Source organism: Poromitra crassiceps (assembly GCF_964638095.1).
Source record: "Poromitra crassiceps genome assembly, chromosome: 18".
Classification (NCBI taxonomy): domain Eukaryota; kingdom Metazoa; phylum Chordata; class Actinopteri; order Beryciformes; family Melamphaidae; genus Poromitra; species Poromitra crassiceps.
The window spans coordinates 23,527,849-23,542,848 of NC_139636.1; the positions used below are offsets into that span (position 1 = coordinate 23,527,849).

Here is a 15,000-nt window from a genome sequence, read left to right on the forward strand (position 1 = left end):
ACACCCCAACCCCCACACAACCCCTTCTGCCCTGACCCCTGACGACCCCCAGCATGAACCTTCCCCAGGAAACGGGGGGCCATGCGATCACACACACACACCACACCACACACATCCTTGTGTAATCAAACTGTTATACTGAGGAACGTAGATCCCTTTAATTTTGGAGATCAAACAATCTATTAACTGCATAAAAACAATCTGTGGCTATTATCCGTCGTGCTAAAAAACAGAATGCAATTGCCTTGCTTCTAATGATATTCAAAAGTATGCAGCAGACACAGAGAGGAAATGTGCTAGTGCAGGAAAAAGCCAATGTGTAGCAACACAGTTCCTGCCTTCAAACATGTCTGCTGTTTCCCTGTAGATGCCAAGAAAGAAACCAGTATGGAGAAACAGGGACTTTCTCTGCATCAAAGCTAAGCCATACTGATATTAAGGCATCAACACCAACAGATGTTCAAGCTGCATCCCAACAAACATTGGCCTGAAAAAAGGAATGCTGAAAAGAAAAATGCTGAGAGAAACAACTGCATTTAAATGTCCCATAGAGAGGAGAGCCAAGCCGTCACTTGCTTTAGAGACTTTAGATTTTTGAAAGTGCAATAACTCTAAATGTAACCACTCAAACACATTTCAACCATGTCTTAATTAAACCTCTTTAATCACATGTATATAAATACAGGAACAATTGAATTCCTGTCATAGGGTCCCTTTAAGTTTCATGTTTCATGCAGCAGTCTTCAGCCCTAACAATATGTTTATGAGGACAATCTAATTACTTACATTCATTCCCTCCCTATAACCTTGACAGTTAGGTGCTTAACTTAACCATAGCAGCCAGCAGCCTTTACCCTTATCTTAAAATTAGTCTAACTATGAATTTAACTGTGATTCTAAAACCCCCTAAAAGTAAAATCCCTAGAAAAGTGACCACTTCTCTGTTCTCTCTCTCTCTCTCTCTCTCTCTCACACACACACACACACACACACACACACACACACACACACACACACACACACACACACACACACACACACACACACACACACACACACACACACACACACACACACACACACGCACACACACACACAGACTACTCTTGAGTCACAACCATTTGGGTTGATTTCTGTCACTCTTTTCGTCTGAACTCGTAACGGACAAGCCCGTCTCCGTTACGAGTTCAGAGGAAAAGAGTGACATCTTTTCCTCTGAACTTGGCTGTGACATCAGTGATACAACTGCAATCGTTGAGTCACAGGCCTATAGGACAGAGCCTGAATGAAATAGTGCAACAAAATTAAGGAACTGATGTGGATTAATACAGGGGTTCCCATAATATTGAAAATGTCAAAAATCACTTCCATACAACCTCAGAATTTATTAATGTAATAACCTAATAATTACATTTGTATCTCAAATCTTTTATGATTTCTCCATTCAATATTTCTTCACATTCAATGTTTTCCATTATAAAGATTGTTCCTATTCCGACTATTACCCAGACCAGGGGGAAATGAAAATGAATGTGATGACGTTTTGACTGGCAGGCAATTAGACCGATGGGCATGGCAAATATGATTTTAATGTGGAAGGAAAGGATTCATTTATATTTGTTAATACTACACTAAATATAATTATAACATTATAACATTATAACATAATTATAACGTATAATAAAATATATAATTCTTTATTTATTATAGGCCTACTCTACTTTTTCTAATGCAGCCAGTGACAGGACAGTCTAAAGGGACAGGCAGACCCAGTAAGAGGCTCTGACTCTGTTGCATCTATGGACTCCCAACACCTCCCAGTCCACCGCACATATCATGGACTATCCTTCCATATCCTCACATTTTCTCTCTCTCTCTCTCTCTCTCTACCAAACTATAAACCCTCTTCTTTTATCCCTCCCCCCCCCCCCTCTCTCTCTCTCTCTCTCTCTCTCTTTCAGGACTTGAGTTTTTTGTCGGTGAGGGAAACGGCTACCAGGGCCAGTAACCCAGCAATGCAGCAAAGCAGGCATTACTTCCACTACCTTCCATTACTATGACAACACCCTTTGAGGTTTGAAGGGTATTGAGACGTTAAGGGAGACAGGCAATTTTACACCACCAGGGAAGTTCATTTATTTCTTGTCTGCTCAGTGTAATCTCCAGAGGGGGGGGGGGGGGGGGGGCTGTCTGCTCAGTGTAATCACAAGGGGATGGGGGGGGGGGGGGGGGGGGGTGCTCATTTAGATCTTCACTTCTCATTCATGGTTCCAAGAAGAACACAGAGCAAGAGCTGTGAACCTGGGTTCACTTTGTCAGAGATTGACATAATCTTTTGTTGTTGAGAAAAACCCAATCACATGTCACTGTTGAGATGTGTGTTAAATCACATGTCACTGTTGAGATGTGGGTTAAATCACATGTCACTGTTGAGATGTGGGTTAAATCACATGTCACTGTTGAGATGTGGGTTAAATCACATGTCACTGTTGAGATGTGGGTTAAATCACACGTCACTGTTGAGATGTGGGTTAAATCACGTCACTGTTGAGATGTGGGTTAAATCACATGTCACTGTTGAGATGTGGGTTAAATCACATGTCACTGTTGAGATGTGGGTTAAATCACATGTCACTGTTGAGATGTGGGTTAAATCACATGTCACTGTTGAGATGTGAGGTTTCCATACCAAATTTCAAGCTGAGAGAGAGGCCGTCATATCTCTATTACCTGATCAGCCCATGATGTCAGTCAAGCCCAAGCGTGACGTCAGTAATGACGTCAGTCATCGGCAGTCCATCCTAGTATATATAGCGAGGGTTCTACGTCACCCCCCACTCTGGCGGATCATAGCATCGCGGCTGTTCATTCCCCCTGAAACCATCCTCTGAAGCCGTCATTTGGTTAATCATGCTAAACACTCCTCAAATGTCATCTTGTCCCACAAAAAAAGATATGGTAAAGAAGATGCTCAGTGGGTCTTTAACTATTGTTCTACAGTAAAGACATTTTGTGTTACAGTAACATTATATTGGTTCTATTCCAACATACTGTATATTCTAGGACAGCTTGGTCCTGAATGTAGCATCAAAACAATCGAAGATGAAAAAACAAACAAAAACAAAACTGGTTTGTGTAGCCTAACCTGTCTAACCCTACTATATAGCCTACTATAGTCTAGTGTAGGCCCTACATCAGCTATACTCAACTTGCGCCCCGGGGGCCAGATGTGGCCCGCGATAGGGTGCAGCGTGGCCCCCCGACCATTTTCTAATTCACAATGAAAACTAAGCTCCAGCTAAATTGTCAAATATGGCCGTCTGCTCGCCGCCCAGGCACTTACAGTATGTACTTAACTAACTTAACCTAACCAACGAACTATCCTTTATATTAATGTTTGTTTATTAACCGACCCCTGACCTCCTGTCATTTTGCAAAAGTGGCCCCCGGGGGCAAAACAAGTTGAGTATCCCTGGCTTACACTATTATATTACTCTAGATTACACTACTGAGCATTATTGGCTCTCTTGCCAATGCCTCTCTTTCATTCACACTGAATCAGCATTCCACTCTTTAATGGAGTCACTTTTAGAAACAACTAAAACAATGTGGCAAACAGGATTCCAATGAATCCGTTTGAATAGGAAATGTGCCATTTAGGCAAAGTGGTTAAAGCATCAACAATGCAGGCTTCTAAAGAGGAAATTAAGTGACTATGCAAACTCAGGGCTGGGGTTAGTGTCAGGGCCACTGGGACAGGGATAATGTGCTTCAGATAATAGCCCTTGTACAAAACTATATACATGCATTTTATTTCATTTTACATCCTCATTCTTACAGCACTCTTTCCCACAATGCACCCCTCTTGTTTAGTGGTTTAAATTATGAAAAACGCTATTCTGACAAATGCATAATACATTTAGTGCACCGTATAAAGCAACCGAAACATCTTGTCCTCTTGTCTACCAAACTCTCTGTCACACCTACTGTATATCAGCTATGTAGCTGTACTCTCAGTAGCAGGGATGACCAGGCTGGACCAGCGACAACTGCCAGCAATAATGATTTCAGCTGCTGGGGAATGTGTATTTTCAGCCTTACATAAATACCACTTTGGTGTGCCAGCATGCTAAAAACATCCACTGCAGACTCTAATTTGAGGGGTAATGAGCAGATGTACAAGGTTATTTGAATTATGCATGGGCGTGTGTTGGTGGGGGAAAAAAAAAGGAACGTTCCCTTGATCTCCCTTGGGTGGGCCCCTCTTGCCGCCCTGCCTTTAAAATCAAGAGTGTGTCTTTCCTCTATAAAAAGCCTGGGTTTCTGTGCGCTCCATATACTTACTGAGGATAAGTATGGGAGTGGAGCAGCCCAAATGTAAATTAATGGGCGTACTAACGTCCACATCACAACAAACTTGAGTCGATGGACCTTTGAAATGTTCTAATCATATCATACATTGTAGGTTTGGGGTCCATCTGTGGACGGCTGAGGGCAGTGGAGGAGGTTGAAAGGCCTCTGGTACAAAGCCGCGGATGAACACAGCAGGAGAACATGTGCTTCGCCCAGTGCTTTGGTAGAACATGGTGGCAGTGGGGCAACATTTCTACAGGGGTACACTACCAGGCAAAGGCTTGGACACACCTTCACGTTTTACTATTTTCCAGATTTTATAATAAGAAACAAATTCCAAGCATTTAAGCATGAGCCTTAAGATAACGGTTTAAGATAATGGAAACACATAGTGCATTCAATCAGAAGGCACATTATGGCTCTTATTTGTGCACCACACACACACAGACTCACTGCAGTGCACACACGCACACGCACACGCGCACACGCACACGCACACGCACACGCACACGCACACGCACACGCACACACACACACACACACACACACACACACACACACACACACCTCTCTACATCTGGTCAAAACATCTGGAATTTGCTCTTCAAACTACATAGATGTGGAGACTTTGATTATTATTTTTTCCTTTATGGTTTTTCTCCCATTTTCTCCGCAATTGTACTTGGCCAATTCCCCCTGCTGTCCCAGTCCTTGCGCCACCCCTCTCCCGATCTGGGAAGAGCCATAGACTAGCACATGCTTCCTCCGATACATGTGCAGTTGCCAGTCACTTCATTTCACCTGACAGCGAGGCGTTTCACTGGCAGGATATAGCGTGTGGGAGGATCACGCTATTCCCCCCCAGTTCCCCTCCCCCCAAACAGGCACCCCAACCGACCAGAGGAGGCACTAGTGCACCCACCAGGACGTGTCGCGACCAGGACTCATTACCCAAACCGACTTCCCACCCGCAGACTCGGCCAATAATGTGTCTGTAAGAACATCTGACCAAGCTGGAAGTAGCGCTGCCGGGAATTGAACCCGGGTCTCCGGGGGTGGTAGGCGAGTGCTTTTTACCTCCCCACCACCCAGATGTCCGATGTGTCGACTTTTTGAAGTCGTGGGACCTGGAGGCTATTCTTCAGGGCGGGGCATGTGTGTTTATCAGAGTCTGACCACGTATGCGGTCATCAGTGACAGCCCGGCAGCCAAGTAAAAACACATCTACCGTGCAATTACTTCGACTTGCTGAGCCACTCTTTAGTCACACACACACACACACACTGCGGATCTACGCAGGTCCTGTTTCCTGTCTTTTCTCAGAGGTCACTCCACTCCTGCTATTTCTGGAACTTGTACTCACATGATCCCACCCGGACATGAACAGCGGGCATTTGTGTGAAGGAGTTAACGATGGCCGCTGTATTAACAAGGAGCTTCCTATAGTGTGGAGAAGAACAAAGTGTGGGGAGCGGCAGGACTAATCCTGAGAGCAGGAGAGGGAAGGCAGCTACTGTGTCAAGGTGAACGCTCGCGAGCGGCGATGAGCAGCTTGGGACACATAATAATATTGGTCAGCCCGTGTCCAAAGTGCAGCCATTGCTCAGTGGACAGTCAGCAATTAAGCGTGAAATAATCACAAGCAGTCCGGGCTTTCCCAACCTCGGAAAGAGAATTTAATGACATTAAAACATTGGGCGTAGAACAATTTGAAGTCCTAAATGATAATGATGATTATGATGATCATTGATGATATCTATAATTGTCAAATGAAAATTCACTGATGGCACCGCCACTGCAAAAATAAGCCACTCACACACGCACGCACGCACGCACGCACGCACGCACGCACGCACGCACGCACGCACGCACACACACACACACACACACACACACACACACACACATCCATTTGATTTAACCACAGAGGGCACGGACATGAACTAGGCAGTGGTTGGGAAGCCCTGGGGTAGTTTACCGATGATGGTAGGCTATACTCACTGATGTAGAAGGTGCCTGGTGCTTGGTGGCCATCAAGCTGCAGTATGAGCAGGTTGCTGGTTTGACTGTCATGACGGAGATACAGCGCCACTCCTAAGATCACACCTCCAGCCAGCTGTCCCAGGGAGAGAGAGATAGAGAGATGGGGGGGGGGGGGTATTACTTTCTTTAATGTTACTTTACTTTGTTGATAAGCTGTGGTAGATCATAGCCAAAGTCTTTCAAAGTCTGAAATTCAAGAGATGTCCGCATAAATATTTAAATAAACCTGTAGTTATCAATTTGTAATACTTTTTTTAATTAACAGTAAGCTTTTACATTTGAAAGCACACGCACATTTACTCTGTGAGGTCAGATCAGTCGCCAAACATGTCTGTGTCTCTCGGCTCGACGTGTGCTGTCCAATGCCCTTATTAAAAAAGGTTTTTGAAGGACATCTCTGGCACCTCACGAGGCTACATGCTATGTCCTCACAACATGGCTCATTGGTTCAAATCCAACTCAAGAACTTTATTTGGCATCTTATCCCCTCTCTCGATCCCCCATCGTGACTGTCTCTCTCCTCTACACCGCCCGCAATACAGCAGAAACACCCTGATAAAAAAGTGATGATAAAAGAAGTGCATAAAAGCAGAAGGATCCCACATCCAGCACCAAGTCGTGCAGTTTATTCTCCATTATGGTGAGAACTTCACTTGATGCCAATGTTTACAGCAAGTTCTCAGCACATTTAGGCCCATGCCTGCTTCCCATTGTTCTCCAAGAAACAGGAAGCGGAATCCTCAATGTGAAAAATAGCGACGCGGGGAAGAGAGGGCACTCAGAGTTTTGACAATGACAGGCGCTCCGGCAAAAACAACAGAGGAAACAATAAATCAAGTGGAGAGTGTCCAGGATACGCCGACTTTCTGCTTATCTAAGAAAAAAAGACTACAGTTCTTCTGACAGAGAACAAAATGAAAGCGAGGGAAATTCGCAAATTGAGTGATCGATTCTCACCGTGTATGATGCAGGAACGTATGATGTGAATATTAGGGAAATGCAATTGACATCTGCCTAAGTTCTGATGTGGTGTAGTGAAGCTTGAATGGCAGATGCAAGGGCAAAAGGGGATGAACTAGAATAGCCATACTGTGGTAAGTCCCATGCTGGCTCAAATAACTACACAATCTTCCTAGAAAACAAGAGGAAGGAGAATACAATTTGCAGTGAGAAAGAATGTAGCCTACAGCTACTTGGAAACTTTAAAAAAAAATCCCCATGGTCTTTCCTGAGAAGCATTCACAGACAGCAAAGTCCACAGACTGACGGCCAGGTGGGAACAAAGGAAATGTCAGAGGGAAAACAGAGCTCTCCCCTCCCCCAGAAACTCTGTTGCCCCTGTTCATTCTTCCTGCATGTATGTTTAATCTCAGGACAACCACCCTCCTCTCCTGGCACTCCTCAGTTAACTTCATGTTTTAGTCACAGAGTGGACTGAACACCACTGAACTTCAATAACAAAATGATGCCAAGCCACTGTTTGAAGTTAACTGAACCACAGCTTATGTGAGATCCCTAAAAAGAGAGAGACATGCATTGTTATCTCGGCCCCTTTGCCATGAGAACCCAGAGGAGCCTGAAGCACACACAGCCTGGGGCCAGCGCTGGTTCCTCTGAAGCGCTGGTTCCTCTGCTTGTCTTTCAGCCACCTTGCACTGCTGCTCGGCCAAGTGGAAAAGAGCTGTTGACCATGGCTAAAAGCATTTCAGCTGGCCGGCCAAGGCTTTGTGCCATCATGCCTCCTTAGCCCATTCTATTGATGCATGCCTCCCTCTCTAAGAGCAGCCCCAGACAGAGCAGCATAATTAATAGCTGGAAACTTACTGCATCTCCTCTCCAGGAGTCATCATTTATGAATTATGGCATAATAAAGCTCTTAGTCCATTCAGTCACAAAGAGAAGAGGGAAAGTTTAAGCACAGTAACAATATGTTAACATAACATCCAAGCTTATATCCAACAACAACTTTTAGGATACAGAGTAAAACATGGTCAACTCACCCAGAAGATGAAATTAAAGAAGAATAACATATATTTAATGCATTTCGTGCAGCCCGCCACAGCCATGTTGCCAGTATGATCAGATCCTCTCTTTTTGACCAAATCTAAAGCTTTGTTGGCCCAGTCTACTGTCCGGGGATCACAGCTTCTTGTTTCTGCTAGGCTCAGTTTATCCAGCCACTCGGGGTATAGGCGCTATGCTGCAAACTCCTCCTTATAATCAAGAGTGAAAACCGAGACGGAGAACTGCCCACCAATTGATGCGGGCAAGCAAGGGCTAAGAAAGCTCTCCATTTGCAAGAGTGAGGAGCGGCACAAGTGAACCCTATTTTGCTCTGCAATTTAAAATAGCCTATATTTAGGCCAAATGTAGACCAAAGCACACATTATTTTCTCTGAAAAGTCTGATAGCCTAGAGAGAAAGAAAGAAAGAAAGAAAGAAAGAAAGAAAGAAAGAAAGAAAGAAAGAAAGAAAGAAAGAAAGAAAGAAAGAAAGAAAGAAAGAAAGAAAGAAAATTAACCCTATAAAAATAGATAGTCTATAGTGTTTATTTGACCCTAATAACGGTATAGAGCAACAGCGTGCTGGAAGTTGCGGTGAGCGATAGCGCCATCTGCTGGCAACTCTGACACAAGGCGCATCATTGGGTGATTAGACCGATCAAGTGCAGCCCATAGGTGAGCAGAAATTGTCACAGCTCTTTGTTTTCAAAATGTCAGCATCACTAACGGTGTCAGAGCTATCCACGCAGATATGAAAATATAGATTAAACTCTTAAATCAACGAATCAAGGCGCCATTATGTCAGATCCGACTCTTTAGTGCTGCTGGGGGTGGATGCGCGTTCATGGCTGCAGGGTCACACCTCTGCCCAGTTGTGCATGAACATCTGTCTGTCTGCTTCCTCAGCCGCGTAGGCTACTGGCCATAAAAACGACGAGCGAGGGAAGGGAACGGTTGGGCGGCAGTGATAATTTCGATCTAAATGGGAAAACTTTACAGCCTGTTTTAACAAATAAGGCTACTGGGCATGCTCCACATCATGTGAGTAGGCTAGGCTCGAGCTGGGCAGGGTAATGAAGAAAGAAGCTGCGAATAAATAAACAGGCAGTTTGTTTGTTTTTGAGGGCGCTCTTTGTTTCCCAGCTTGCTCACCACACATTTGGTCAGCAGAGGAGGGAGACTCTTTCACAGCAGACGGCGGATATTTTATTCAACGCGTTGGTTTTAATGAAAACAGACAGCAGCGGTATCTTCTTAACGGAGAGAGCGGATTGAGTGTCGGGTGGGATTGAAGGAGGTGGTGAACTGAGGAGAGGACCGACAGTCTCCTGGAGAGCTGAGCTGAACGGGCGCTGTCCGTTCAGCACCACCGCAGTCACCTTGCTGTGAAAGTCAAAAACGCCTCACAGACTGGGCTGATCTACAGCTTGACCGCGTCCTGTCCTGGTGCTCCGGTGAACTGGGCGTATGTTGGCGGAGAGGGGAATCATTACCAGTATTTGTCCTTTTATCTGTACATCTTGGATTTACCGATGATGTGACGTCCATTCTTAATGTGATGCCATTGGCTGCAATCATTTTGGATTTCGATTCTACACTGTAGTGAGTCTGGCAGCTATAAGCGTTTATGATCTCCAGTAGGCTAGCCTACATGACAGGTGCGTGCAGAATTAGCCTACTGGGTCGACCTGATCGGCTATAGAGGGAATGTAGCCTGATTTCTTTCACTAGTTGGTGAAACGACCGGTTGCTTTTGTGCGCTGTTCTCCTTCTGTATCCCTCTCTCTCTGGCTAATCTTTGCTGTGCATGTGTTGCACGGTGTGCTTAGACTCACCGTTGAGATGAAAGGAACTTATTGGAGAAATGCCTAAGGGACGCAATGGGCCTGAGCGACGACAAGGATCGCATTGTGATTAACGTGGGAGGGATCAGACATCAGACATACCGCAGCACCCTGCGCACCCTACCTGGCACCCGGTTATCCTGGCTGGCCGAGCCTGATGCACCGAACCACTTTGACTATGATGCCAAGATCGAGGAATTCTTCTTCGACCGCCACCCTAGCGTTTTTGCACATATCCTTAATTACTACAGGACAGGTAAATTGCACTGCCCTGCTGATGTCTGTGGGCCCCTGTATGAGGAGGAGCTGGCCTTCTGGGGCATTGATGAGACAGACGTGGAGCCATGCTGCTGGATGACCTACCGGCAGCACCGGGAGGCAGAGGAGGCCCTTGATAGTTTTGGCGGGGGGCCCCTGCACGACATGGGGAGTGATGATGCGGAGCCAGAGGCAGAGCACCCTGAGGGGGATGATGTGGAAGAAATGACAAGGAGGCTGGCACAGGGGGACTCCACCGATGCTAGGCATGGGAGCTCGTGGAGCCGATGGCAGAGACGTGTTTGGGCTCTGTTTGAGGACCCTTACTCCTCCAAATATGCAAGGGTGAGTAGCCTTGCATAATATTTGCTTGTGTCAAGAAGCCATGGCCGTGGCATCCCTGCTAGACTTGATGTTCAGGGAGCTCCGAGCCTCCAGTACAACCACCCTGAGCAATTTAAAAAATCATCTAAATGCTTTAAAAGTGTGGTCTAATATTTCATAGCTGTAACAATCAATGCTGAATTAACATGATCAAAATTTTGAATTTGTCTGCCCAGATTGCTTGATGATGAAAGGAAGATTGATGAAGCCTCCTCAGCTGAGGCTTTCAGAGCAGGTTGTTGATGACCTTGAAATTGCTATCTCCAGTATGTTACTGTACAGACAGGGGGGGAAATATCGACCAATGATCTCACCATCCATCAGAATCATTTACATGCAACTCATTACCCCACAGTCAGGCCCCCACCCACTTCTATCTCGCAGGAGAGAGCACGAGGAACTCATCCTGAGCCCTGCAGGTCTTTGAATATATACTTCCAGGACAGCAGGATCCCTGTGCAGGCTGGCAGTTTGGTTAAATGGGTCAGCCACACATTAGTAAACCAGATCTTTGGCACCACCAGAATTGAATGGCAGACCTCCAGATACAAACTGGGTTGCTGTTAGAGCGAGGCGACATTTTTGGACTTGCAATGGGCACTCTTCCATCCAGGCTTAATGCCTCTCATTGGCGAGAATTAAATGACTTGACACCTTCTGATATTTTTGCTTTTTCGACCAGTCCCCCCTACAAAGACTGCTGTGTCGCACGCTGTTTTAACAGCGGTAGCATGGTGATTGGTGTAAATAGGTGTCACACCCCATCCAGCATGTGCAAACTGCATTGACATGTCACTCTAGTAAGCAATAGTAAATGTGGTTTTACTCACACACGCATCACCTTCTGGATACGGGAATATTTCTCACACAGCAGAACTCTTCGGGAAGTGTCCTACATTTAATGCTGAGGGAGACAAAGCACAGCGGGGATTGACAGAGCTCAACTAAGACTGGCAAGAAGATTAATTAGATGTTGGGCTCTGGTTTAATTACAGACTGTATTCACAGTGGATACATCAGTAGAAAAGCCCTGTCACTGCACATCACTCTGGGCCTGTGGTTTGCCAGCAACGCTGAGAATTAGCCAATAAGGACAAAACACCCTTCGACCGTCACCTTCTATACCAAGTTGTCCCAATAAATGTCACAAATACATAATTTAAGAGGCAATCTTCCTAAGATGATGCACTAAATAATGATGGACAGGTGGATGGTGTTGTGTCCTGATGGCAGACAGTGTGTCAGGATACATCAGAGGAATGAGCTTGGTCGACATGAAAGTAGCTGTTGTGAATGAGGTTTTATTATAGTAGGCTACTTGGTGGTGTGGTGTGTTCCATCTATTTTTGATCTCTCTTGTGAATGGATTTGGATGCACAGTACATTTGAAAGAGGCACATATCCAGCTACTGAGTGTAAATAGAAACAAATTACACAAAACAATTAACATGGATGACAAATGATCGTGGCATTTGAAAAAATTGATCTGCAGAAGAAGAACAAGTAATTTTTGGCTCCATTGAATAAAATGGCAGAACATAACTCAAGTGTACTACACTAGTATATAAATACTGCCAACACACAGTTTCCCTCTGGACCATTGGAATAGCTGGATGGGAAACAGACATTCATAAGCAGTAGTGATTTCCTCAGCACAATGCGATGAATTGCCAATGATGGGGATGTCATGATGAGTGTCTGTTTTCCATCTGGTGTGGCTGCCTTAGTGAGAGCCGCTCCATGGACTTCACTGAGCCTGTTTCCCCTTCACTCAGTGGAACATGGGATGCTCCCTCATGCCCCAACCTGCCCCGCTCCACCTCAGTGCCCCGGTGTTGTTCATTAGTCTCCCTGTCTTGCTTACCAGGCTCCACACTGGCAGAGGAGCACGCAAGGTCGGCACGCACTCATTAGGACATTGTCATGCACGAGCGAACTGCTATTGCTCTAACTTGAGGATGAGAATCGACTTTTATTGCCACACCATATTCAAGATGACATCAAATGAATTGGTTTTTAGTGGTCATATCAATATTTCGAGAGAAAAAGAAGAGATCTAAAAGACAAAAGCACAAAATGGCATTTGCAGTCCAATACAACATACACGAACAGGGGGAATATTAACTACGCATTGAATAGCAATTTACAATCCAAGCGGTGTGAGATTCATGGGACGATCAAGTAGATGTCTCCTGGTCTGTTTCTTTGTCTACAAACAGTGACCTACTGACCCTAGATATGTCCGTTCTTTGATCTTTGCCGTTTTTACTGCGACAATATTCAAAACAAAATGCATGAATGGTAATATATACTGTAAAAAAACAACTTCTTAACACCTTACAGTGTTTTGTAGGCTTTCAAACGCAAACAGGCTTGACAAGTCTGCATGTATGCCAATCCTGTTTGTGTGTGAAAGCCTACAAAATGCGGATGCATATTTTAAGGCAATTTTTTGCATTAAACCTGTTCATCTTTTATACTTTGGACTGTTGTCATTTTGGAGCCCTGTTACCTTATCTTCCACTTTTTTGTGTGGTAACATAGACTGTGAAGCAGCAGGATCGGAGGATGATAACACGGCGACAGGGTTGCAATCAATACCCAAGAGAGAATATTATATATCTCTCTATATACCAGCGATGTAGACATCGGGCGTAGCAGAACCTAAATGCAATGAAATGTGATCGTCTAATCAATACATAATGAAGGCTACGGTACTCAGGGAAATACAGCTTTCTCGTACTGTAAAAGGAGCGCAGCGTCTGCCCAAACAACCTCAGCTCACACCGATTCCCAAGAGTTGATCATGTGGATAGTGTGACCTTGCGTAGGGAAGACCTGCTGGTAGTAACCGTGGCGAAGAGGAGAGACTCCGGCTAAATTTAGTGGTGCGTGACGGTCAGTACTAATGACCCGCCTGCTGCCGGCTCTGTGATTCTGAGTGTAGCACAGCCTTGAAACAGGCCATGACCTTGAGCTACAGCAGAGATGACCTTGGGCTACAGCAGAGGGAATAGAGGCCCGAGCAAGAATAGCTGGCTCACATTGATTCTCTCTTTTACAGTGACACTATCCCGAATTAAGACACACACACACACACACACACACACACACACACACACACACACACACACACACACACACACACACACACACACACACACACACATAGAGGGAGAGAGTGGAGACAGGGAGAGAGAGAGTCAGGGCCATTGTCATTGTCAAACCAGACGCCATCGTCTCAGACAATAGATTGAATTGCATTGAGTCTTGCTATCTATGAATGGTTGCTGGGCCATTGAGCTTGATTGCATTGCATGTATTACTGTTCTCATTCTCCTCTCTGTCCTTCTCCCTGCCTTTCCCCCTAATCCTCTCTCCCTCCCTCCTGCACCCTACATATTTTCTGCCCAGTGGGTGGCTCTCGCCTCGCTCTTCTTCATCGTGGTGTCCATCACCACCTTCTGCCTGGAGACCCATGAGGCCTTCAACCCCATCATCAACCGCACCGAGCTGGAGGTGATAGACAACGTGACGGTGGAGCACGTGTACCCGGAGGTGGAGACCGTGGCGTTCCTCACCTACATCGAAGGCGTCTGTGTGGTGTGGTTCACCTTTGAGTTTCTAATGCGAATAACGTTCTGTCCAAATAAACTCGACTTCATCCGGAATGCCCTGAACATCATCGACTTCGTGGCCATCCTGCCCTTCTACCTGGAGGTGGGCCTCAGCGGGCTCTCCTCCAAGGCGGCGAAGGACGTGCTGGGTTTCCTGAGAGTGGTGCGCTTCGTGCGGATCCTGCGTATCTTCAAGCTGACACGTCACTTTGTGGGGCTGCGGGTGCTGGGCCACACGTTAAGGGCCAGCACCAACGAGTTCCTGCTTCTCATCATCTTCCTCGCCCTCGGTGTCCTCATCTTCGCCACTATGATCTACTATGCTGAACGCATCGGAGCGAATCCCAACGACCCTCGAGCCAGTGAGCACACGCACTTCAAGAACATCCCCATTGGATTCTGGTGGGCCGTGGTGACGATGACTACCCTCGGCTACGGAGACATGTACCCTCAGACCACCTCCGGCATGCTGGTCGGAGCCTTGTGCGCCCTGGCGGG

General features: G+C 45.8%; 2 protein-coding genes across 3 annotated transcripts in view; one reads left to right on the top strand and one right to left on the bottom strand.

The window, feature by feature from the left end:
• LOC310793304 (CD81 antigen-like) overlaps positions 1-8,548 on the bottom strand; it is a 13,138-nt gene extending 4,590 nt beyond the window's left edge. The window contains exons 1-2 of the mRNA XM_083655100.1: positions 8,397-8,548; positions 6,355-6,469 (exon numbers count right to left, since the gene is read on the bottom strand). Coding sequence (XP_083511226.1) covers positions 6,355-6,469; positions 8,397-8,462 — 181 coding nt within the window. The 5' untranslated portion in view covers positions 8,463-8,548. The remainder of the gene's footprint in view (positions 1-6,354; positions 6,470-8,396) is intronic.
• A 1,731-nt stretch (positions 8,549-10,279) lies between these two features.
• kcnc1b (potassium voltage-gated channel, Shaw-related subfamily, member 1b) overlaps positions 10,280-15,000 on the top strand; it is a gene marked incomplete at both ends in the record, with an annotated part of 10,607 nt that continues 5,886 nt past the window's right edge. For both annotated transcript variants that reach the window (XM_083655097.1, XM_083655098.1), the window contains 2 exons: positions 10,280-10,846; positions 14,300-15,000. The exon at positions 14,300-15,000 is cut by the window's right edge and continues 218 nt beyond it. In XM_083655097.1, the coding sequence (XP_083511223.1) occupies positions 10,280-10,846; positions 14,300-15,000 (1,268 nt within the window). The remainder of the gene's footprint in view (positions 10,847-14,299) is intronic.